This window comes from Carcharhinus amblyrhynchos, chromosome 25 (assembly GCF_965287045.1).
Source record: "Carcharhinus amblyrhynchos chromosome 25, sCarAmb.v2.hapA, whole genome shotgun sequence".
In the NCBI taxonomy this organism is placed as follows: Eukaryota; Metazoa; Chordata; class Chondrichthyes; order Carcharhiniformes; family Carcharhinidae; genus Carcharhinus; species Carcharhinus amblyrhynchos.
Genome location: NC_137348.1, coordinates 10,809,395 through 10,835,024, shown reverse-complemented (window position 1 = coordinate 10,835,024; position 25,630 = coordinate 10,809,395). Strand labels below are relative to the sequence as shown.

At 46.3% G+C, this 25,630-nt stretch overlaps 1 protein-coding gene across 1 annotated transcript in view; it reads left to right on the top strand.

Moving 5' to 3' along the window:
- LOC145358107 (hemicentin-1-like) overlaps positions 1-25,630 on the top strand; it is a 359,590-nt gene that overhangs the window by 169,269 nt on the left and 164,691 nt on the right. The window contains exons 28-34 of the mRNA XM_080211781.1: positions 2,483-2,630; positions 3,513-3,639; positions 5,963-6,117; positions 12,549-12,827; positions 13,980-14,261; positions 15,160-15,236; positions 22,801-22,897. Coding sequence (XP_080067907.1) covers positions 2,483-2,630; positions 3,513-3,639; positions 5,963-6,117; positions 12,549-12,827; positions 13,980-14,261; positions 15,160-15,236; positions 22,801-22,897 — 1,165 coding nt within the window. The remainder of the gene's footprint in view (positions 1-2,482; positions 2,631-3,512; positions 3,640-5,962; positions 6,118-12,548; positions 12,828-13,979; positions 14,262-15,159; positions 15,237-22,800; positions 22,898-25,630) is intronic.

The following is a 25,630-nucleotide window of genomic DNA, read 5'->3' as shown; positions in this document are numbered from 1 at the left end:
CGATGGTTTGGGCATACAAGTCCAGTTGAGGGCAGCGGCCTTCCGGAGGAGTCCAATTGGGCTCTTTCCTCTTAGGTTGTTGCACTGCGGATCTCTCTGTTGGCTATTCTGGTTCATTGGCTGTCTCATTGTGTTCGCTGTTGGCCTCTTGGGGTTTGTGGGCTCAATTTCTGCCCCACCACCAAAATGGACCCCATCAGTTGCAGCAGACACGGAGGAATTCATCAGGCGAATGAGGCTGCGGGAGTTTTTCCACAAACCCCAAGAGGCCAACAGCGAACACAATCACACTCGGATTCAGTGGATCTTTGCAATGCTGCTCTCCACCTCTCCCTCCACCCACTACGATTCCCATGGCGCACAGGACGGTCTCCACAAGGGTCTTGGGTTCATGTCGCACTATCTGTAACCCCCGTGACTTGCCTAGGTTTGCAAAACCTCACTTACTGTACTGTCTGGAGACAGTGCACATCTCTTTAACCTGTGATCAGTGCTCCTTCCGCTCACATTGTCGGCCACTTTAAGACTTGAACAGCAGGTTAGGTGTAAAGATTCACATTCTAATCAGTAATCTGTAAACTGTCTGTGCTTTATATGCTGTGTCTGAGGCCAGAATTCACCATTCACCTGACGAAGGGGCTAACCCGAAAGCTAGTGAGTTTACTATCAAATAAATCGGTTGGACTAAAACCTGGTGTTGTCAGACTTCTTACTGCACGTAGCCATAGGCCAGTGCAATGCAGCATTGCTCCTGAGGTAACATTCCTGGCTCTGGACTTTGAAAGAAAAATGGAAGCCAAAAAGTGTGTAAGAGTTGGATCTTCGTAATCTTACCCCTCTGAGCAATCACTGAACGATCTGCCAATGGAGAGGATGATTTGTTCAGACTCTAATATATGATGCACCAAGGAAGGGTTTGCGACAGTCTGGAGAACCTACTGGAGTTAATTTGCACCTTGTGGACAGCAATTTGTACTGAGGCTGGAATCTGGTTCGAAATCATAGAATCCCTACAGTGCAGAAGGAGGCCATTCGGCCCATCAAGTCTGCACTGACCACAATCCCACCCAGGCCCTATCCCCTGTAGCCCCACATATTTACCCCACTAATCCCTCTAACCTATGCATCCCGGGACACAAAGGGGCAATTTAGTATGGCCAGTGCACCTAACCTGCGCATCTTTGGAGTGTGGGAGGAAATTGGAGTACCCGGAGGAAATCCACGCAGACATGGGGAGAACGTGCAGACTCCACACAGACGGTGACCCAAGCCGGGAATCGAACCCAGGTACCTGGAGTCGTGAAGCAGCAGTGCTGACCACTGTGCCACCATGCCGCCCCTGTGCCACCGCACCACCCCATCGGTTGTATTGATGCTGGCAGAGTCTAAAGTATTTCAAACAAAAGATCCTTTTGTGTTGTTCCTGGTCTGTAGGGTTGGAGGTTGAGTCAGGCTGGCGCTGAATACCAGAACTAACCAGCATGCCAGATTCCCAAACTCTGTACCTGGCATCGGTCTTTGTGAGTTGTGTGAGCAGCAAGGCTCCGCTATCAATATTTGAAGAATTATTAAATGTTTTAAGCACTTTCAAGTCGCCTGCACACGTAGTCTTGACCAGTTATTGTTATTCTCCCTTTCTCCGTGTCATATCATTGGTTGCTACTCATGGCTTGAGCAATGATATCACTAAGAGACAAGGCAAGGATGATCTTGCCAATGTTGTGTACCATAATATTGATGACCTTAGCTGGGATAGGGATTGAACCTGCGCTATTGGTCTTATTTTGCACCATACTCTGGCCCTTTAGCCAACTGAGCTAACCAACCTCTCCATTATTGTAATGATAATCTGAGTTAAAGCCTTTGTTCTTTAACTATAGAAATGGCTATGAGTCTGTCAGTGACTGTAATGGATGTGTTAGATTTTGAATTTGATGGGGTTTTTCAAGTGAAGAGACTGAAACTGTGAGTCAGTGAGCTGTCTAGCCTGGAGGTACCTTCTTGACACCAGTTTTGTTTAATCATTCCTGGGACATTTCAGCTTCGCTGGCTGGCCAGCATTTATTGCCCATCCCTAATCGCCCCAGGAGTGAGTGGCTTGCTTAGCCATCTCAGAGGGCAGTTGAGAGTCAACCACATTGCTGTGGCTCTGGAGTCACATGTAGGCCAGACCAGGTAAGGATGGCAGATTTCCTTCCCTAAAGGACATTAGTGAACCAGATAGGTTTTCCCGACAATTAGCAATGGTTTCATGGTCATCAGTAGATTCTTAATTCCACATTTTTTAAAATTGAATTCAACTTCCACCATCTACCGTGGTGGGATTCGACCCGGGTCCCCAGAATTTTAGCTGTGTTTCTGGATTAATAGTCTGGCAATGGCTACTAGACCATCGCCTCCCTTTAGTTGGTGCAAGCTTGATCATGGGGGGGAGTCAGCAGTGTGGAACTAAACTCTTCTCATTGGTTTTCTTCTCCTGAAGGTGGCAGAGACTGGTCGAATTCGATTTCTGAATGGGGGCCGTCTGCTGCGACTTCCAAAAGCCCGCAAGGGAGACTCTGGAGTCTATTCCTGCCACGCTGTTAATGTAGCCGGCATGGCCAATAAACAGTTCAATCTACTGGTGCAGGGTAAGAGTCAGTAATAGTGCAACAACCCGTCCTCCGCTCTCTACAGCTCTCATTGCCCTGGCGTGGAAATAAACATTATCACAACTGAAACCAAGAGAGAAAATGCTGGAAAATCTCACAGGTCTGGCAGCATCTGTAAGGAGAGAAAAAACCTGACGTTTCGAGTCCCGATGACCCATTGTCAAAGGTCTGACATAGGAAGGTCAAAGGACCTCCCCTTTGACAGAGGGTCATCTGGACATCTCCTTACAGATGCTGCCAGGCCTGCTGAGATTTTCCAGTGTTGTCTCTTTTGGTTTCAGATTCCAGCTTCTGCAGTAATTTGCTTTTATTTATCACAACTGTTTCTCTGACTCATTTATTCCTGGCTGATGAAACTGGGGAATTTCATGCTGTCCTCAGTCATTTTTCCTTCCTTCAGTCATCTGTAAGCTTTAGTACATTCACAGTTAGCATCATCCAACTAACATCCTCTGCCCAGCCTTGGCTGCACATTGCACCCTCAGCTTTAGCCCTCTATTGATATTTCCTAATGGACAGCACGGTGGCACAGTGGTTAGCAGTGCTGCCTCACAGAGCCTGGGTCACGTCTGTGTGGAGTCTGCACATTCTCCCTGTGTCTGCATGAGTTTCCTCTGCGTGCTCCAGTTTCCTCCCACACTCCAAAGATGTGCAAGTTAGGTGGATTGACCATGATAAATTGTCCCTGAGTGAGGGCTAGCAGGGTAAATATGTGATGCTATGGGGATAGGGCCTGGGAGGGATTGTTACCTGTGCATGTTTGATGGGCCAAATGGCCTCCTTCTGCACTGTAGGGATTGTCTGAAAAGGAAAAATGTAACAATATTTTAGAGACCGATAACTTTTTTAATCTGTGTTTAGTACCTCCTGTGATCTTTGGATCTGGAGTCACTCAGGAAGTGGCCATTTTGGTGAATTCTCAGCTGGTTCTCAAATGCCGTGTCAGTGGAGTCCCTTTTCCGAACATTGCCTGGAGTAAGGATGGAGAGTGAGTATAATGGGGAATAGTCTTGTTTGAGCTTATCCTTCTCCCAACACACAGCTGTCCTGTTCTTCTTCTGAAGATCCGACGCATTCTAAGTTGCATCGACCCACAGATTCCAGTCACCTTCTGCAGTACAATGATTGTTTTGTGTGTTGTGAGCCTAACAAAATGGTTCTCCAATGTTTTAGTGCATGGACCATTTATGTGGGGCAAATGACCCCGCAGCGCACATATCACACCTGCCCCACTCACTATCGCTTGCCACTGCAAAAAAATTCAACTTAGAACTTAGAAAAATACAAGCATTTTGCTGCGTTAGCATTGCTGCCTCTCAGCGTCAGGAACCTAGATTCGATTCCCGGCTTGGGTCACCGTCTGGAGTTTGCACATTCTCCCTATGTCTGTATGGGTTTCCTCCGGGGATCCGGTTTCCTCCCATTGTCCGAAAGACGTGCTGGTTAGGTGCATTGGCCGTGCTAAATTCTCCCTCAGTGTACCCGAACAGGCGCCGGAGTGTGGCAACTAGGGGATTTTCGCAGTAACTTCATTGCAGTGTTAATGTAAGCTTAATTATAACTAATAAATTTAAACTTTATGCTACTAAATGTAACAAAATTATGTACATCCATTTAGTTAAGCATCATAAGTAAGTTATTAACTAATGCCAGGAAGAAAAGTATGGACATTTTCATATTATAAATATTGGCCAGAATTCTCTGACCTTATCTGTGGCTGGGATTCTCCAGTCCCGCTGTTGTGAATAGAGATTTGGCTCCGCACCAAATTCTCCGTTCTTGCTGGCAGTGGGCTAGACTGGAGGATTCCAACCATTGATATGGCAAGAGGCATGATTATTTGAAACCTTTTAATATATTGTAAAGTTATTACAATTATTTTACAGTAAGAAACTCATACATATTTTACATCAATGTTAACTAAACATCATCAACAATAACATTAATTATGCTTATAACACAACATTGTTATTGGTCATACTTATGATGACTCCTACCGTGGAGAGGTGGGAGCTAGTTTGGGTGCGTTATTTTGCGAGTGATTAGGATGAGGATTCTGATCTGTTCCCCGCTTTGGTCTTGGTTCTGTGGGCCACATTTTGAAAACCATCAGCCTGATAGAGAAAGCACACCTTCATACATGTACCACAGAGAATAGTGAACCCTGTACATGCTAGAAAATATTGTTTCTTAAAGAAATCCTGTTCATTTTTTAATTCATTTGTTTGATGTGAGTATCGCTGCCCACTCCTAATTGCCCTTGAACTGAGCAGTTTGCTGTTTTTTTAAGAGTCAACCACATTGCTGTGGCTCTGGAGTCGCATGTAGACCAGGCCAGGTAAAGACGACAGATTTCCTTCCCTAAAGGGACATTAGTGAAGCAAATGGGTTTTACAATTGATTCATGGTCATTGTTAAACTTTTAATTCCAGATTTTTCGTGAATTCAAATTTCACCATCTGCCGTGGTGGGATTCAAAGGCGGGTCCCCAGAACATTACCCCAGGTCTCTGTATTACTAGTCTAGTTACAATGCCATTATGCCACCGCTTCCCCTCCAGAGAACGTAGGGAAGGCTGCACTTTGACTATACTGTACTCCATATTCCATATCGGGCAATTGGTGGTTCAGTGGCAATGTCATTGGACGAGAAATCCCGAACCTCAACCTAATGCTCTGGGGACATGGGTTCAAATCCCACAATGGCGGTTGATGGAATTTAAACTCAACAACAATAAATCTGGAATATTAAACTAGTCTCTGTAGCTGTGACCATGACAACTATCAACGATTGTTATAAAAACCCATCTACTTCACTAATGTCCCTTTAGGGAAGGAAATCTGCTGTCCTTACCCGGCCTGGCCTACATGGGACTCTAGGTCCACAACGAAGTGGTGACTCTTAATTACCTGCTGAAATGGCCCAACGAGCCATTCAGTTCAAGGGCAGTTAGGGATGGGCAATGAATGCTGGCTTTGCCAGCGAAGCCCACATGAATAAAGGTAAACAAATTTAATGTATCGCCCACCTTGTCTTATCATAAGGAACGTACATGGATATATTATAGGGAATAGCGTAGCTTAAATAGAGATAAAGAGCCTGTTTCTGTATGTGTGTTAGTTTTTAGATTAGTATAGGCAATTGTGAAGTCATGTGTAAGGATGGATAATGTGTTGTAAAGGCTGTCTGGAGTATGATTTACTGAGAGCTCGGTCTGTTACTGTAATGAGTCTATGTGTAGGGAGAGACTGTGCACCGTGTGTGTAGTTATCCGTTTAACCGTTCCATTGTGTTTTATGTTTGGTTACTAGACCCCTGTCTCTGGGTAGCCAACATGTGGAGTTGACAGAAGAGGGACAGACATTTCGGATTCAGGCAGCTCGCCTTATCGATCAGGGTCTCTATCAATGTGCGGCCCTCAACCCAGCTGGACACCAGAGCAAACACTTCAAAGTGAATGTTTACGGTATGGAGTGAAACACCTTTCTACTCTGATTCAATTTTTTGGGTCATTTACTTTCCCTGGATCTATTTATCCTTCTAAGCATCAAAAATCAGATGGTGCCAAAGTTGGCAAGCAATGATTTTATTAATGACTGATCTGACGCAAGTTGGGTGTAACTGGCAGGATTGTATGTACAGTAAGAAGTCTCACAACACCAGGTTCAAGTTTAACAGGTTTTTAACCTGATGTTGTGAGACTTCTTACTGTGCTTACCCCAGTACAACACCAGCCCTCACATCAGGATTATATGTACCCATTTCTAATTACCCAAGAAAGATGGTAGTAAGTCTTCCCCTTGTATCCAGCATCACCATCCTAAGACAACTAAGAATGTTAAACACAGCCAGAACAAAAGCTTGGACCAGTGTACTGAGACTACACAGAGAAACTGATTTGATTTGATTTGATTTATTATTGTCACATATATTGGTATATAGTGAAAGGTATTGTTTCTTGCGTGCTATACAGACAAAGCATACTGTTCATAGAGAAAGAAAGGAGAGGGTGTAGAATATAGTATTACAGTCATAGCCAGGGTGTAGAGAAAGATCAACTTAGTGTGAGGTAGGTCCATTCAAAAGTCTGATGGCAGCAGGGAAGAACTTTTGAAACTAATACACTCAATACACTTTGACATTTGTGGCTATCGAGGGAAGGCTTATAACGAGGGAACAGGAATAAAGGAGGAATCAGAGAAGGCTGCAAACTTTATAGCGCACCGCACACAATTCCAGTGCCTCTCATGTATCTGGCACTGTGACTTGTCTGAGTGTTCAGTGTGGAGGCTGGAGTTGTGACTTCATGTCCACTGGGGACTTACTGGAGAAAGCAGCGGCTCATTTCACATTACTGAGTCATTGGACAGGAGGCAGCTTTGTGTGGGCTGGAGTTGGACTGGGACCCCATTCTTTGACAAGGTTGAAACTTGTCTGTTTCTGTTGAGTGGGCCAGGGTGGGGGCTTGCGGCCAGACTGCCAAATGAAAGACTCGCTTTTGGTCATTGCTATTCGGCATCATTTACAGGATAACGTCAACCTCGTTTATGGCAGCTGCCCCATTCTCACCTGTGTGACTGAGAGAGTAGGTGCACAGCCTAATCCAGGACCACTTGTAACTGTTGGTTCAGAGAAACTCAGGCCCACCGGGTCTAATTCTCCCTTTGAATTCTTTTCTCGCTCCTCTTCTCTCAGCGATGGCACAACTCCCAATGACATTATCCTGCTTGAAAACTTGGGAAATGTGGTAAAATGTTCCACTTGGACAGGGACACGAATCATAGAATCCCTACAACATAGAAAGGGGCCATTTGGCTTATCAAATCTGCTCCGACTATCCAACAGAACATCTGACCCAGGCACTAACACTGTAACCTCAAGTATTTACACTGCCAAACCCTCAACCTACACATCTTGGGATACTAGGGGCAATTTAGCATGGCCAATCCATCTAACCTGCACATCTTTGGACTGACAGAGGAAACCCAAGCAGACATGGGGAGAATTTGCAGACTCCACACAGACAGTGACCCGAGGCTGGAATCAAACCTGGCTCCCTGGGGCTGTGAGGCAGCAGCACTAACCACTGTGCCACCGGGTAATAACAAATCAAACAGCCATTATATCCATTCCACCCTTGCTGAGTTGAAAGCTCCAGCCTACATCCTATCTGGGGATAGGAGGAGGGAGAGACAGCAGCTCCGTGGCTGCAAACCCCACCCCATCCCCCGCCATCAGTCAACCAGATTCTATTTGGTTTTAAATTCTAATCCCACTGTTGGCCCACCAGCTTCTAGAAAGGTCCAATCTGTTCTGAGGTAATTCCAGGTGGGGATATATTTGAGGCATTATAATTGGCCGTAATATTCATGGAATAAAAGAGTGTAAGCATCAGCCAAGGTCACTGCTCTGTAATACCATCCAATAGGCTGTGTGGATATCGCATCCAGGTGGGTTGAGGGTTAGGGCCCCATTTGGAATACTACAGAATCCCTACAGTACAGAAGGAGGCCATTCAGCCCATCTACACCGACTCTCTGACAGAGGCCCTATCCACCCTGCAACTCCACACATTTACCATGGCTAATCCATCTAACCTACACATCTTTGGACTCTGAGGGGTAATTTAGCATGGCCGATCCACCTAACCTGCACACCTTTGTACAGTGGGAAGAAACCGGAACACCCAAAGGAAACCCATGCAGCCATGGGGAGAATGTGCAAACAGAATGGGCAAAATTCTCTGGCCTCCCAGCCTAATGTTTCTTACCGACGGGAACTGGCGTGTTGTTTGTCAGTGGCCGGATTCTCCGGTCCTGCCAGTGTCAATGGGAATTCCCGTTGATGTCACCCCATGCCAACAAGAAACCCGCGGGCAGGCGTGCGCTGCCAGTGGGACTGGAGAATCCCGGCAGGAAACTCACAGGCAGAGAATTCTGACCAATATCTTTTGCTGAACTCACTGCCGGGCTCAAAGCGTTGGGCTAATGATTATTTTACAGTGAACATCAGTCCAGTGTTTAGGGATTGAAACATAGCCAATGACAGAGCTGTTTAAAAATCTGACCATGCTGTCAGTGCTCAGAGATGATCCCCTGCTCCCCTGCTCCCCGTGGGAGCTGCTGCACTTGCTCTGCCTCTCAGGGTCTTACGCTGTCTCATGTGATAAGCACTCGACCTTTCCGCTTTACTGTGAAAATCCCTAGTCGCCACACTCCAGCGCCTGTTTGGGTACAATGAGGGAGAATTGACACATCCACAGCCCATCTGGACAACGTTCATCCTGAACATGGACTAGACTTGTCACCTTCCGACTGGCAGAGAACGGTGTTGGATTTGAACCTACCTTCAATATTGCCGCTTGCTGCTCCCATAAACCTTGTCCCTGTGGAGCTGGGGTACACTTTGACAATTGCCCACTGCCCAAGTGCTCGCAATCTATTCACAAACTATTCAATCATGAATGGTGTTGATTGTCGAGCGTAATCTGAAAATCTAGCCATAATTTTTAGATGAGGGGCCCTAGTTCTAGAAACCCAACCAGTGGAGTGTAAAACCAAATCTTTCAGGATTGCAATTAGGAAACATTTCTAGACGCAAAGTTTGGAACACTCTTCCGCAAGTGGCAGTTGATGCTAGATTAAAACTGAGGTAAATTTTTGTCAACCAAAAGGGATTTTAAAGATCAATGTTAAACTTTTTTATATTATTGTCACAAGTAGGCTTACATTAACACTGCAATGAAGTTACTGTGAAAATCCCTAGTCACCACACTCCGGCGTCTGTTCAGGTACAATGAGGGAGAATTGAGCACAGCCAATGCACCTAACCAGCACGTCTTTTGGACTGTGGGAGGAAACCAGAGCACCCGGAGGAAGCCCACGCAGACACGGGGAGAACGTGCAGACTCCGCACAGACAGTTATCCAAGCTGGGAATTGAATCCGAATCCCTGGCGCTGTGAGGCAGCAGTGCTAACCATTGTGCCACCGTGCCGGATTTGGGGCAAAGGTGGTCTGTGGCGTTAGCTTATGGAACGGCCATGAAACCATTGAACGACAGAACTAAAACTAAATGACCTCCTCCTATATTCCTGTTCATACATTCTGGTGATTTCTATGACAGTGAATGTAACAATATTCCACCTCGCTGCTCCGAGAAATGCCAAAATGACATCTGTTACATTTCGTGCTAACTCCCAACACTTTGGCGCTTAGGAATTAATATAATTTCCTTAAGCACACCGAGTTTCCAATAAACTGGAACACGCTGTGAGTGGGAACAGCCTGCCTGGCTTAAAGACCATTTTTAATTGTGATAACTACCTCTGGAGATTGTGTGGAACTCTCACAAGATTCTACTTCAACAGGCAAAACCCATCACAACTCACAGGATAATGTGTGCAAGTTAAAGCTAAGCATCACTTGTGTTTCTAGACAGAAGCAGGGAGGATACAGTCACATAAGATGCAGGCAAAACTTTGAAACGAACAAAGATATAATCAAGCTGCGGAAGTTTAAAATCACTTCTGTTTCTTACATAATTTGATAAATGGCAGAATCTTCAGAACGGTGGCACAGTGGTTAGCACTGCTGCCTCAAGTGCCAAGGATCCAGGTTCAATTCCGAACTCGGGTGACTGTCTGCGTGGAGTTTGCACGTTCCCCCCTTGTCTGAGTGGGTTTCCTCAGGGTTCTTCGGTTTCCTCCCACACTCCAAAGATGTGCAATTTAGGTGGATTGGCCATGCTAAGTTGCCCCTTGGTACCAGGGGGACTAGCTAGGGTAAATGCATGGGGTTATGGGGATAGGGCCTGGATAGGACTGTAGTGGTGCAGACTCGATGGGCCGAATGGCCTCCTTCTGCACTGTAGGATTCTATGATAAAACAGCTGTTTTCAAGAGTGAGTGATACAATGACCTACATTGTTGAATTGGGTTCACAGTTATGGGGTGATTGATGTTGAGAGAATTCCTTCTTGTTCCAGTCGGACATTTGAAACCAGCCCTCACACTTTGAGAGATGACACATTACTGACTCCTTCCAATCAGCTGTTTCGGCAACTGGAGGAATTATTTATACCCATGTTATCATCTGGCAATTTCTGTAGATTAATGTTTGGTTTAAACTGCTTTGAGCACCAAACTTTATTTCTGACTTAACTAATTCCTGAACAAGAGGGATACTCATAGAAACTAGAAGCAGGAGTAGGCCATTCAGCCCTTCAAGCCTGTTCCATCATTCATTATGATCGTGGCTGATCATCAAATTCAATATCCTGATCCCCCCTCCTTCCCTCCAATATCCCTTGATCCCTTTAGCTCCAAGAGCTATATCTAATTTCTTCTTGAAATCACACAACGTTTTGGCCTCAACTACTTTCTCTGATAGTGAGTTCCACACATTGACCACTCTCTGGGTGAAGAAATTTCTCCTCACCTCAGTCCTAGAAGGTTTACCCCTTATCCTCAAACTATGACCTGGAACATTCTCCTGAGAGTCTTCAACAAGAAGAAGCAAGTCTCAGTGAATAGGTTTCAAGCTCAAGCCTGTTGCCTGTGTTACTCAGTATTGCCATTGGATCTATTGGATTCCTCTGGATCAATCCTTTTTCTTGTAAATAGAATTTTCTGTATCTGCCTAATACCTAGGAGATCTTGTGGCGTAGTGGGTTAGTGTCCCTTGCCTCTGAGCCAGAAGCTCTGGGTTCAAGTCCCATCCCAGGATCTGACGGCCACGGAAGGTGGGTTCTTAATGCGGGCAAACAGGTTGAGTGTCAACCTGCAAAATCCTTCCAAATGTGCCAGTGGTGAGCGGGTGAGACTCCTGGTCAGCCACACTTGATGTGGAGTGGTGCCCCTCAAGCTCTAAGCCCCTGGTGATAGACTAGTGACCTGTTCCAGGAATAATTAGCTATGGAAACAGATGAAAGTCTGTCACTAGGTACGGGAAGAGAATTGGAAATGGATTTACAAGCTAGCATGAAAAGTTCTTCCTATTTAAGTACAGCAAAGTGACATTATTATTACAATACACAATGGTGGCATTACTTTGATGCTTGTACAAAAGATGATAGCGAGAATCCAGTGGGCTGCATCTTTATTTGAGAATCAAACTCTGTGAATTCTGAAATATTGTGACTGGAGATTGACTGTATCCATAACGCAGCAATATTAAAACTTAGCGCCTGAATGTTTTCAGAAAAATATGACAAATGTGGAATGTTCTTAGAACAGATCCTGGGTGCGATCTTACCAGCGTTCGTGCCATGCTCCTGATGCAGCGAAGTTGGAGAATTTGGCAGCCAGCCAAATCTCTGTTCACTGCATTGGGATGGGAAAATCCTGCTGGAGTGAATGGCTGTAACATTCCGGCCACTGCTGGTGGTTAGCACTGCTGCCTCACAGTGCGAGGGACCCGAGTTCAATACCCAGCTTGGGTCACTGTCTGTGCGGAATCTACATGTTCTCCTTGTGTCTGCGAGGGTTTCCTCCCAAATATATGCGATGGCCATGCTAAATTGCCCCTTAGTGTCAGGGGGACTAGCTAGACTAGCTAGGGTAAATGCATGGGGTTATGGGGATAGGGCCTGGGTGGGATTGTGGTCAGTGCAGACTTGATAGGCTGAATGGCCTCCTTCTGCACTGTAGGGATTCTATGAAAACAGTAAGATTGGATACCTAACTTACAACAGTGAGTGCAGTTCAAGAGCACGTCATTGGCTACTGGACACCCTGAAGCCGCAATAGCTACTTTACAAATGGCAGCTCTGATGAAGGGTCAACCAGACATGAAATATTGGCTTTATTCTCTCCCCACACGTACTGTCAGATTTGCTGAGGTTCTCCAGCATTTTCTGCTTTTGGTCTAAAAGCAAGTTGTTCTTTCTCTTTATCTAGTCCCTCCCACAATCCGTGGAGCCAATGATACCAGAGAGGTGAGCATCCAGTTGAACAGCCACACCAGCCTACAGTGTGACGTGCACGGAATTCCTGTCCCGGGAATCACGTGGCTGAAGGATGGGCGTCCAATCGTATCCAGCCCGAAAATGACATACGTTGAGAGAGGACAGTTTCTTCAGGTGAACAAGGCACGGGCGTCTGATGCTGGCCAGTACACCTGCCGTGCAAGGAACGTTGCAGGGACAATGGAAAAGTCATACAAGGTGCACGTTTATGGTAAGCTGCTCCCCTCACTGGGCTGCTACAGGGTTCTGGTGGTGTCACAAAGAACAGTACAGCACAGGAAACAGGCCCTTCGGCCCTCCAAGCCTGTGCCACTCATTGGTCCTACTGGACCATTCGTTTGTATCCCTCCATTCCTAGTCTGCTCATGTGACTATCCAGGTAAGTCTTAAACGATCCCAGCGTGTCTGCCTCCACCACCCTACTTGGCAGCACACTCCAGGCCCCCACCACCCTCTGTGTAAAAAATGTCCCTCTGATATCTGAGTTATACCTCACCCCTCTCACCTTGAGCCTGTGACCCCTCATGATCGTCACCTCTGACGTGGGAAAAAGCTTCCCACTGTTCACCCTAACTATACCCTTCATAATTTTGTACACCTCTATTAGGTCTCCCCTCATTCTCCGTCTTTCCCGGGAGAACAACCCCAGTCTACCCAATCTCTCCTCATAGCTAAGACCATCCATACCAGGCAACATCCTGGTAAACCTCCTCTGCACTCTCTCCAAAGCCTCCACGTCCTTAGAGTCATTGTAGAGCAAGCTTTGTGAGGCTTCCGGTGTAGAGAGTCATTCAACTGGAATACAGTATGCAGAATCCAGCTTTCAGTCATCAAATCCCTACAGTGCAGAAGGAAGCCATTCGGCCCAGTCACCAACAACAATCCCATCCAGACCCTATCCCTGTAACCCCACTTATTTACCCTGTTAATCTTCTGGACACTAAGGGAGAATTTAGCATGGTCAATCAACCTAATCCACATGTCTTTCGGTCTGTGGGAGGAAACTGGAGCACCTGGAGGCAGACATAGGGAGAATGTACAAACTCCACATTTGGGGCAAAAGGGATCAAAGAATACGGGGGTGGGGGAAGGCTGGATCAGGTTATTGAGTTGGATAATCAGCCATGAACATAATGAATGGTGGAGCAGACTCAAAGGGCCGAATGGCCTTCTGCTCCTATTTTCAATGTTTCTATGAACACAGAGCCTTGTGGATACAAGCCGACACCCAAGCAATGCACAAGGGTCATTGTCCCACGGTAATGTTACTGTCACCTCTTGTTGAATTTTGTCTGCTTTCACTGACGCTGAAGCAGCAGTTCCAGTCGAGTGTTAATGTTTCCTCTCTTTTTGCCCTCTTTAGTTCCGCCCAGTATCGAGGGTAGCTCCGGACACCCAGTGAAGACAAAAGCAACAGTTGGACACTCCTTGACGTTGCGATGTTCCGCGAGCGGTTACCCACCTCCTGTCCTGTCTTGGCTCAAAGATGGCGTCCCATTGACAAGCAGTGACAGAATACAGTTTGTGGCTGAGGGAAAAACCCTTCGGATTGAGAATGTAGGAGAGAGTGACGCTGGAACCTATATCTGTGTGGCTACCAGTACTGCAGGGGAACAGCACCTTCAATACACTGTGGACATCCTAGGTAGGAAAACCTCTGGTGTTGTCTTCACAGTCACAAGGGAAGGATCAGTACTCTTCAGAGACCAGTTGATGCAGTGGATTTGCACTCTGTCCTCTCTGCTCTGGGACGTAGTTTTAACTTAGCAGGCCAAGGGCAGCAGATGCATGGGAACACCACTTTCTGAAGTTCCCCTCTGAGTCACACACCATCCTGACTTGGAACTGTATCACCGTTCCTTCAGTGTCGCTGGGTCAAAATCCTGGGACTCCCTCCCTGTCAGAGTACCTTCACTACATGGAGGGCAGCAGTTCAACAAGGTAGCTCCTGCTACTTTCTCAAGGGCAATTAGGTTTGGGCAATAAATGCAGGCCTTGCCAGCGACATCCCTTGATAGACTAAAGGAAATATCCAGATGCATGGAGGTAGGATTTGAGGAAATGAGGGGGTTGTATCGTGGGTTATATTGAGTTAGATCAGGCAGGTTGGGAGGAGGCTCCAGTGGAGCGTAGATGGTATATGGACTGTTTGGGCTGAATGACCTATTTCTGTACTATGCTACGCACATAATAGTAGAATGCTAAGTAGGCTATTTGGCCCCTTGAACCTGCTGCTCCATGTAATATGATCATGTGGTTCTGATAAAGGGACTACTCTCATTAATTTTGGGAGGAAGGTTTCCATATTTGGTGAGTTCCCAGTTTTACTCCTGGGGTGTTCAGCTCACTCCCTTCCCCACAGGGGAGACTGAAGGACTGGAGATCATCTCAGCCCGAGCTACTGTTATGTACACCTCAACACCGGCTTAAGGCATTTGGTTTGCACAATCCGATGACAAGGTGACTGATTGTGACGCACAATACAAGAGAACTGGTCAGATTTGGAGGGATTGTTTATGAATGGCTGTTATTTGCACCGACAGTGCCTCCACAGCTGCTGATTGGAGGATCTTCTCATGTGACTGTGACTGTTGACAGTCCCCTGGAACTGACATGTCAAGTAACCGGTCACCCACCTCCAAAGATAACGTGAGTTTCCATTCTAGTTTATTTGTCAACTGAATTACACCACCTCCACCCCTTTGTTTTCATTTCATTTTTAACTGTCCTCTCCCTTTTATTTCTTTATTATCTTTCTTCATTTTTTTCTTTTCCACCCAACTTTTTCCCCCTATTTTATCTCCTCCTTGTCCCCCATTGCTTCCCCTCTCCGCATTTTTATCAATTTTACCTCTCTTCTCCCCCCCCCCCCCCCCCCCCCCCCCCCCCCCGACACATCATCATCTGTCACAGTTTACTCTCTGATTTCAGTCTCTCTGCTGTTTGGTCATTCATTTCTATTCTCTCTTCGGGCTGCCATTAGCAGTCTTTCCCCCTGCTTTCTGTGGCTATGACTCATCTTTCATTCCCTCACCCACATGGACTGCAGCGGTTGGCCATCTTCTCAAAGGCAATTAGGTTTGGGCAATAAATGCATTAAATAAATAATGTTAATGATATACGTATAAATATCTCCCACTCCCCATGCCTTTTAGCTTTGACAAAGGGTCATCTGCACTTGAAATGTTATAGATGCGACCAGAGTTGCTGAGATTTTCCAGCGTTTTCTCTTTTGGCTATTTATAAGATGTTGGTTGACTGGAACCATGTGGTGCATGTTTAGATTAGTTTCTCTGGCATCATAAAATCCTTACAGTGCAGGAGGAGGCCATTCGGCCTATCAAGTCTACACCGACTCTCCGACAGAGCATCTTATCCAGGTCCTATCCCCATAACCTCATGTATTTACCCCACTAATTCCCCTAATCTATACATCTTGGGACACTAAGGGGTGATTTAGCATGGCCAGTCCACCTAACCTGCACAACTTTGGACAGGCTAGTACAGTTTTGATATATACCTGGTGATAGGTTGTTCCATCTCACCTTATCACCTCCCACAGTTACAGTGCAATAAATCAGATTCAGTGCAACTGTGTGAAGCAATGTAGCAGCCAGTATTCACATCCCAACACCTCAGAGGAGTATTGGAAATAGTGTATATCTCGTGCACATTGGAATACTGTTTGTGAGATCAACGTGCAACTCCCTTTACGTTGGCAAGACCATCATTCAGTTTATGGTCCATTGTCTAAAATATATGAAAAACATTATGGGCAGGATTTTCTGGCTGTGCTTTTGCCAAGACTGGAAAATCCCACCCTTGGTCAACGGACCTTTGCATGGTTCGTGTCCTGCCCTTTGTGTCCTTTTCCTCTGAGTCAGAAGTTGACCCCGTTCCTCTATGAGCAGCCATGCATACAGATAAACACATTTGGGGAATGACTCACATGTGAGTCACATTGGTTTCAGATGTGATGTTCCATTCTCTAAATCTGCTGTCAGTGTATCATTGTTTATACCATGTGTGTATAACGTCATTATCGATATAATTATGTTACTCTTTGGGAAACCAGAAGATGAAGGATAGAACTGGAGGCTATCTTTAATAAGTTTAAGTAATTTAATCTAATATGAATAAGTTTAATACTTTAATAAGCATTAATTTGCAGATTTACACATTACAGGTACACACCTCCTAACCACGGTTTCAGTCTGTGTCTATCTATAGGGTAAGAAGTTGACACACCTGACGAAGGGGTTTCCAAAAGTTTGTGGGATTACTATCAAATAAACAGGTTGGACTTTAACCTGGTGTTGTGAGACTTCTTACTGTGTTTACCCCAGTCCAACGCCAGCATCTCTGCATCTAATTATAGGGTCAGAAGTGAATCCCTAGTTCACATCCACCACCTGCATACAATTGAACACAATTAATATACAACTAACTGTTTAATATAGTAGAATCCTACAATGCAGAAGGAGATCATTTGGCCCATCGACTCTGCACCGACCACAATCCCACCCAGTCCCTATTCTCACAATCCCATGCATTTACCTTAGCTAGTCCCTCTGATACTAAGAGGCAATTTAACATGGCCAATCCACCTAACCCGCACATCTATGGACTAGTGTATACTACAATAATAGTGTACTTACTTATTATTTATTAATCACAAGTAAGGCTTACATTAACAATGTAATGAAGTTACTGTGAAATTTCCCTAGTTTCCACATTCCGGTGCCTGTTCAAGTCATTGCACCTAACCAGCATGTCTTTCAGACAGTGGGGGGAATCCAGAGGAAACCCATACAGATATGGGGAGAATGTGCAAACTCCACACAGGCAGTGATTCAAGCTGGGAATTGAACCCATGTCCCTGGTGCTGTGAGGCAGCAGTGCTAACCACCGTGCTGCCCCAACATATATGCGACATTGTTTACCAATTCACGTGACTACGTGTCACTGCCAATCCTAATGTATGAACTGGCCGGCCTCAGACAAGTTTCAAATCAAATTCATATTTTTCTGAGTATTGAACTGCGTTCCATTCTAACCTAACCAAGCCTCATTCCCTATCTCCTTCCCTTTAGGTGGCTGAGGAACGGTATTCCACTCACTGAGCTGAACGGTGCCCAAGTGTCAGCTGACCGGAGCAAACTTATTATTCCCCGTTTGAAATTGGTGGATGTCGGCCGTTACATCTGCATGGCTATGAATGAAGCAGGGGAAAGGAGAGGAGAATTCGATGTCACGGTTCATGGTACTTCCCTTTCAAAGCCACGGCAACTTATTGACAATTTCATTGCCGGGATTTTAATGTTTTGCAAGTTAAGACGCAGGCTGGAAACGCCAAGGTGTTTTATGAAGTTAGCCTAGACCCTAAGTTTTCCGTTTGAATATGGCATGTATGAGGAATAGTTGAGGACTCTGGGTCTGTACTCAAAGTTTGGAAGGATGAGGGGGGAATCTTATTGAAAATTACAGGACACTGCGAGGCCTGGACAGAGTGGACGTGGAGAGGATGTTTCCACTAGTAGGAAAAACTAGAACCAGAGGGCACAACCTCAGGCTAAAGGGATAATCCTTTAGAACAGAGATGAGGAGGAACGTCTTCAGCCAGAGAGTGGTGAATCTGTGGAACTCTTTGCCGCAGAAGGCTGTGGAGGCCAGGTCATTGAGTGTTTTTAAGACAGAGGCAGATAAGTTCTTGATTAATAAGGAGATCAGGGATTATGGGGAAAAGGCAAGAGAATGGAGATGAGAAAAATATCAGCCATGATTGAATGGTGGAGCAGATTCAGTGGGCCGAATGGCCTAATTATGCCATATCTTTTATGGGCTTATGGGTAAGCCAATGTGTTTCACTCCAGGTATGATTCAAGTGATCCACCAGGAAGCTTTTATTAGACAAAATTTATTTAAGAACACAGAATAAAATGAAAAACATTAGCATAACTTTTACCAATTATAAGACTTAAACATGACAATTTAACTCCTAACAGCTAGCTATCTCTGTTGTTCCAATGTAAAACAACATCCCGTAGACAAACAGAATTCTTCAGAATTAGTACAAAAACAAATGTGCTCAGCTTTTTAATGCTCCTGAATAGAAGTCTGGACTGCAATTTTCAGAGAAGGATATATCCTTAAAACCTTGGAGATGCAAACCTATCCTCCGGCAGCTCCCAGTCTTCAGACCCCCGAGACAGAACAGGATATCTCTCCCTCTGCAGCTTCCAGATGGAACTCTCACACACACAACTCAGCAACTCTCACACAGGTAGAATCTCCAAGAAAGAAACTTATCCCCTGGCAGATTCCAGTCTCCAATTTCAGAGAGGGGAAAATAGAGACACTGCTGTCTCCCTCAACTCCAAAAGCAGCATCTAAGCTTGAATATTCTGTGTAAGCCCAGCTTCCCTGTCACATAACTGTATCCTCCAGTCATCACAGTGAAATCCTCCTCTGCAAAATACCAGGGGAAAACAGCATTAGTTCAGATTAAAACCAACATTCTTGCCATTAGAAACATTATGCTGTTGCAGCAACAGTACAGGATGCTAGTAGACAGGACAGCACCAAGTGTGTAGAACTGCTACAACAAATCCTGCACAAGAACATGGCTCAAATACATTTCTTAAAGTACTGTATTGTCACGGAATGTTATGATCAAAACTGGTTCCTTCTGTTAGTGGAGTAATATTCCAGAATGCACAGTAATGTATTGTGCTTTGGAATTACTTTAAAAGACTTTGATTAAACAGTCTCACATCATTCAGTTTCACAACTCTGTGATGAAAGCAGCATTTATACCTGTTCACAAGATACATAAGAGTGAGAATTATGAAGAGGTAAAAAGAAGAAAGGCCCAAAGGACTGAAACACATTGGCTCACCCATTAGCCCATAACTCCCAATCACCTTCTCCAGTGTCCCTGTGTGAGATTCTGAGAACCAGAGAATCCCTACAATTCTGCCAATCTGCCAATGGGCAGATTTCAGCCCATCAAATCTGCACCAACTCTCTGGAGTTGTTGCAGATTGGGAGGCCAGGCCAGGCCCTCCCCTCTGTCCTATCCTTGTGCATTTAGCATGGCTAACCTGCACATCTTTGGACATTAAGGGTCAACTTACCATGACCAATCCACCTGAGCTGCACATTTTCGGAACTAAGGGGCAATTTTAGCACGGCCAATCCACCTAACCTCCCATTGGAGTGTGGGAGGAAACCAGAGCACCTGGAGGAAACGCACATAGACATGGGGAGAATGTGCAAACTCCACACAGACAGTCACATGAGGCTGGAATTGAACCCGGGTCCCTTGTGCTGTGATGCAGCAGTGCTAACCACTGTGCCATCATGCCGCCCCTTCGTAAATCACTGAAGTATTGACTGCATTTTATATATTTTTTTGTTGTGACTAGTCCCTCCAGCAGTGAGGATTGTGGGAGTTGAGAGGTTGTCCGTTGTGGCTGGGAATCCTGTGATCTTGGAGTGTACTGTGACTGGAATTCCCCCACCATTAATCACATGGCTGAAGGATGGATACCCGCTAACTGGAAGAACTGGGAGGTTTAAGGTAATTAAAGTCATTGCTGTTCCATGTCGCTTTAAATCGAGATTCCAGACGGATCACAGAATCTTACTGCACTGAAAAGGCCCATTCAGCCCATCATGTATGAGGAGAGATTGACGAGGTTAGGATTGTTTTCGCTGGAATTCAGATGAATGAGAGGATGGATCCCATAGAGACTTATAAAATTCTAACAGGACTAGACAGACTAGACAGGACATTGCAGGGAGGATGTTCCTGATGGTGGGGGGGGTCCAGAACCAGGGGTCACAGTCTGAGGATTCAGGGTAAACCATTTAGGACGGAGATGAGGAGACATTTCTTCACCCAAAGAGTGGTGAGCCTGTGGAATTCATTACCACAGGAACTAATTGATGCCAAAACATTGAATGTATTCAAGAGGCGGCTGGATATATCACTTGGGGCGAATGGGATCAAAGGTTATGGGGAGAAAGCAGGATTAGGTTATTGAGTTGGACGATAAGCTATGATTGTAATGAATGGTAGAGCAGGCTCAAAGGGCCGAATGTCCTCCTCCCGCTCATATCTTCTATGTTTTTATGCCTAACCAGCTCTGTAAGGAGAGGGCAGTCAGTCCCACTTTTCAACACATTCCTGACAATTTCTTCCCTTTACAGAAATAAATACCACTCACTATGGAACAAGATCTGCTATTTGGCTGATTATTATCAATTTTCCTCAGGTCCTATGCAGTTCACAACACGGTTTAGATCCGTTCAGTGACTGAGTTGATTTCCTTCAACAAAACACCCAAATGTTCATTTCCTCCAGTCCCCCTGACGCTGGCTTAGCAATTCACTCAGAATGGGTGGGGCCTAAGGGGCAGCTCCTGAAGAAGCACTGCCTATAAGGGCAGGGCCTGAAGGGGCAGTGCCTGAAGAAGCACTGCCTACAAGGGCAGGACCTGAAGGGGCGGCTCCTGAAGAAGCACTGCCTACAAGGGCAGGACCTGAAGGGGCAGTGCCTGAAGAAGCACTGCCTACAAGGGCGGGGCCTGAAGGGGCAACTCCTGAAGAAGCACTGCCTACAAGGGCAGGGCCTGAAGGGGCAGTGCACAAGGGCGGGGCCTGAAGGTGCAACTCCTGAAGAAGCACTGCCTACAAGGGCGGGGCCTGAAGGGGCAGTGCCTGAAGAAGCACTGCCTACAAGGGCGGGGCCTGAAGGGGCAACTCCTGAAGAAGCACTGCCTACAAGGGCGGGGCCTGAAGGGGTGGCTCTTGAAGAAGCACTGCCTACAAGGGCGGGGCCTGAAGGGGCAGTGCCTGAAGAAGCACTGCCTATAAGGGCGGGGCCTGAAGGGGGCGGTTAGGAAGAGGGGCCCTGCTGCCACTCTGCATGTGATCAGTGGTGGGGGGGAGGGTGGGGGATTGGGGTAATATTTCTGCGCAGGGGGTGCTTGCGATCGGCCATGGGCCCCCGGTATATCTTTTGAAGGGGGGGGTGGTGCAGCGTGGAAGGTGGGTGGGGAGGGTGGAATGCTGGGTTGAAGTCGGTGGCAGCAGCAAAGAGCTGACATATCTCCCTCTCAGAAAAGTCATCCGGCCAGAGGGTGGCGACACGGTTCATGTTGATGTTGTGCAGCGAATGATCGTTATCAGAGCTTGTGGCGTGTTAACCAGTTAGTGCCATTGGCAGCTCTCCATGCTGTGTTTAACCAGTGTCAATCTAGACCCAGGAGTTGATTAATTATGGTTTACCAAGGGGATTTGGATAATTACCACAGAGATAAGACTTGCAGGACTCTGGGGGAGATGGTGGGGTGGTGGGAGTATCTGACTAGCCGCTAAGCTGATATGGACACAAGGGGCTGAATAGCCTCCTCCTGTCCTGTAACCATTCTACAATTCGACAAACACAATTCTCAGAAATGCAATCTTTCAATCTTCTAAAATATGAATTTTAAGAAGATTGTATGCCTTTTTCAGTAGCATATTTACTCAGTTACACTCACAGGTGGTCACTGAAGTAATAGGGGGGCTGTAGCCGAGTGGTATTGTCTCTGCACTACTGATCCAGTGGACCTAGGGTGATTCTCTGGGGAACTGGGTTCGAATCCCACCACGGCCATCGGTGAAATTTGAATTCAGTCAAAATAAAGCCATTATTGGTTATCACCTGAACCATCTGGTTCACCGATGTCCTGTAAGGAAGGTTATCAGCCATTTTTACCTGTGACTCCAAGTTTTTTACACAGAGGGTGGTGTGTACCTGGAACTTGCTGCCAGGGGTGGTAGTGGAAGCAGGTACAATACTGACTTTTAAGGAGCGTCTGGACAAGCACATGAATAGGATGGGAACGGAGGGATATGGTCCCCGGAAGGGTAGGGGGTTTTAGCTGAGTCGGGCAGCATGGTCAGTGCAGGCTTGGAGGGCCGATGGGCCTGTAATTTTCTTTGTTCTGTGTACTCCAGATCGAAAGCTTGTGGTTCACACTTAAATGCCCTCTGAAATGCCTTATTCAGGGCCAATAAATGCTGGCCCAGCCAGCGATACCCACATCTTTTAATAAAAGAGAGTTAAATGGTCTTTCAGAATGTCTTTGATTTTGTTTGTTCCCCAATTACTCAACTTCTGCTTGGCTTCACAGATTGGCAGAGTGACTCTGGAAGATGGGGGTATCTACTCCTGTGTAGCTACCAATGTGGCCGGTGAATCCCAGCAAGATGTCGAAGTGACTGTGTATGGTAAGTGGCACTGCCTCAAAGTCGGGAGAATAAGTCACAAAGCAACATACAAGGTGGAGAACCGGGGTTAAATGAGGTGCATTCCTGTGGCTTTAGCGTTCTTTTAATTAATCTCGCCCAGGAGTAAAATTCCAAAGGATTCATTCCCTTTCATTGACATATGATTCTAATTAACTAATCCTCTTCCAATGTCTAGGATTCTAATGAACCAATCTCCCTCACTCACTCTCTCCATTTTAGCAACATCACCTCAGCGCAGTCCGCAGAAACAACCATCAATTTCACAAGAAAGCCGATAGTTTTCCTCTTTGCTCTTGACGTGTGAGCATTGACAGCAAGGCTGACATTATGTAGGTTAGGACGATTAGTGGGGTAAATGCATGGGGTTACAGGGATAGGGCAGAGAGCAGACCTGGGTAGGATGCTCTGTCAGAGAGTCAGTGCAGACTTGATGGGCTGAATGGCCTCCTTCTGCAATGTAGGGATTTGTGATTCATTGGTGTGATGACTTCAGCCAGGCTAATGAGGTTGGCTTGCTAGTGTATGAACTACCTGATGAGCCTCCTCTGTGCCTTTTTCCACCGCTACGACAACGGATGAATGAACATCGCTCGACAGTCACCAGGCAAGACTGTTCCCTTCCTGTTGGCGAACACTTCAGTGGTCACGGGCATTCAGCCTCTGACCTTCGGGTAAGCATTCTCCAAGGCGGCCTTCACAACACACGACAGCGCAGAGTCGCTGAGCAGAGACTGATAGCCAAGTTCCGCACACATGAGGACGGTCTCAACAGGGATCTTGGGTTCATGTCGCACTATCTGTAACCCCCGTGACTTGCCTGGGTTTGCAAAACCTCACTTACTGTACTGTCTGGAGACAATACACATCTCTTTAAACTGTGATCAGTGCTCCTACCACTCACATTATCAGCCACTTCAGGTCTTGAACAGCAGGTTAGGTGTAAGGATTCGCATTTTAATCAGTAATCTCTAAACTGTCTGTGCTTTATATGCTCTGTCTGAGGCCAGAACTCTCCATTCACCTGACGAAGAGGGTAACCCCTCGAAAGCTTGCGAGTATATTATCAAATAAATAGGTTGGACTAAAACCTGGTGTTGTCAGACTTTTTACTGTGTTTACGCCAGTCCAACGCCGGCATACCCACATCATGCCTTTTTCCACCGCACAGAGGTGTTTGCTGTTTGGGCAGCTGCTGCGCATCTTCCACTACCGCATCCTCGCCTATCGCCCGGATACATCTTTGCGGACCTTGTTCCCAGTGGACCTGGGGTGGAGGGTGCTGCACACAGTGGTGCCATACAGCCGAAGGTTTTTTCAGTTCATCGGCTCCCAACCTGCCCCTTCTGTGGTCTTGTGGAGTCCTTGGACCTTGTCTATGTTTCGTGTCTTAGGTTGCGCTCCCTTTTTGTTTTCCTCAAAAATCTTTTAGTGATGTTTTGTTTGCACTTCAGTCCCACACTCCTGGTCTAAGGGCACCTGGTGCGGAGAGGGGTGGGCTGGGATGGTGACCTCCTCGTGAACCTGTTCCTGGACATGGCATGGGGCACCATCAATAGGTCAAGGCAGCGGGCGATCGACGGGGTTGTCCATCCTGACTGTCTGTCCCTCTACCACGGCTACATTCACGGTCAGGTGTCCCTGGAGAGGGAGCATGCAGTGTTCACGGGTGCAGTTGTCGTCTTCCGTGCCCACTGGGCACCGCAGGGACGGGGGTTTATTATAGACACTGACAATCACATTTTGATTTGATATTCTAAGTTTCCTGTCAACTTTGGTTTTTTGTCCTGGCTGTTCTCCCTCCTTTTGGGGAGCTGCTCCTTTTAATTTGTCCCAAGGTTAATTTGGGTTAGTTTAATGGTTGGTATTGAAAAGAGATACCTCATGAGTTCTAATTTATGATTAGATCCGGGAGCTTCATGCTCCCTATTGAAAGCAGGTGTGTCAGACTCCCAGCCTGCATTCAGCAGGGAGTGACTGAAGAGCTGGCTGAGTACAGATGTATGGCGTAAATAAAGTAACTTGGTGACGGGACCTTTGCCTCCGTGGAGTTATTAAAATTGACCATCCCTATTTGCTTATGAGAGGCTTGTGATGAGCCATCTTCTTGACCTGTCATTGAATCCTACAGTGCAGAAGAAGGCCATTCGGCCAATTGAGTCTGCACCGACTGCAATCACACCCATGCCCTATCCCCATTATCTCATTCATTTACCCTAGCTAGAACCCCTGACACTAAGGGACAATCCACTTAATCCACGCATCTTTGGACTGTGGGAGGAAACCAGAGCATCCAGAGGAAACCCAAGCAGACATGGGGAGAATGTGCAAACTCCGCACAGAGAGTGACCCAAGCTGGGAATCGAACCCAGCTCCCTGGCATTGTAAAGCAGCAGTGCTAACCACTGTACCACCGTGTCGCAGTGCTGTTAGAGAGGGAATTTGACTCTTCTGTAGTAGTTTGATATAAGGGAGTTGCTTGTATGACCATTTCAGGGGGCAGTTATGAGTCAACCACATTGCTGTGAGTCTGGAGTCACATGTAGGTTAGACTGAGTAAAGATAGTTTTCGTTCTCTGGTGGGTGGACCTGATGGGTTTTTACAACAATCTGGCACAGTCCTTTAATGATTATTACCCAGGCTAACATTTTATTCAGCATTTATTAATTAATCAAATTTAAATCCCCCCCCATGATGGGATTTGAATTTCTGTT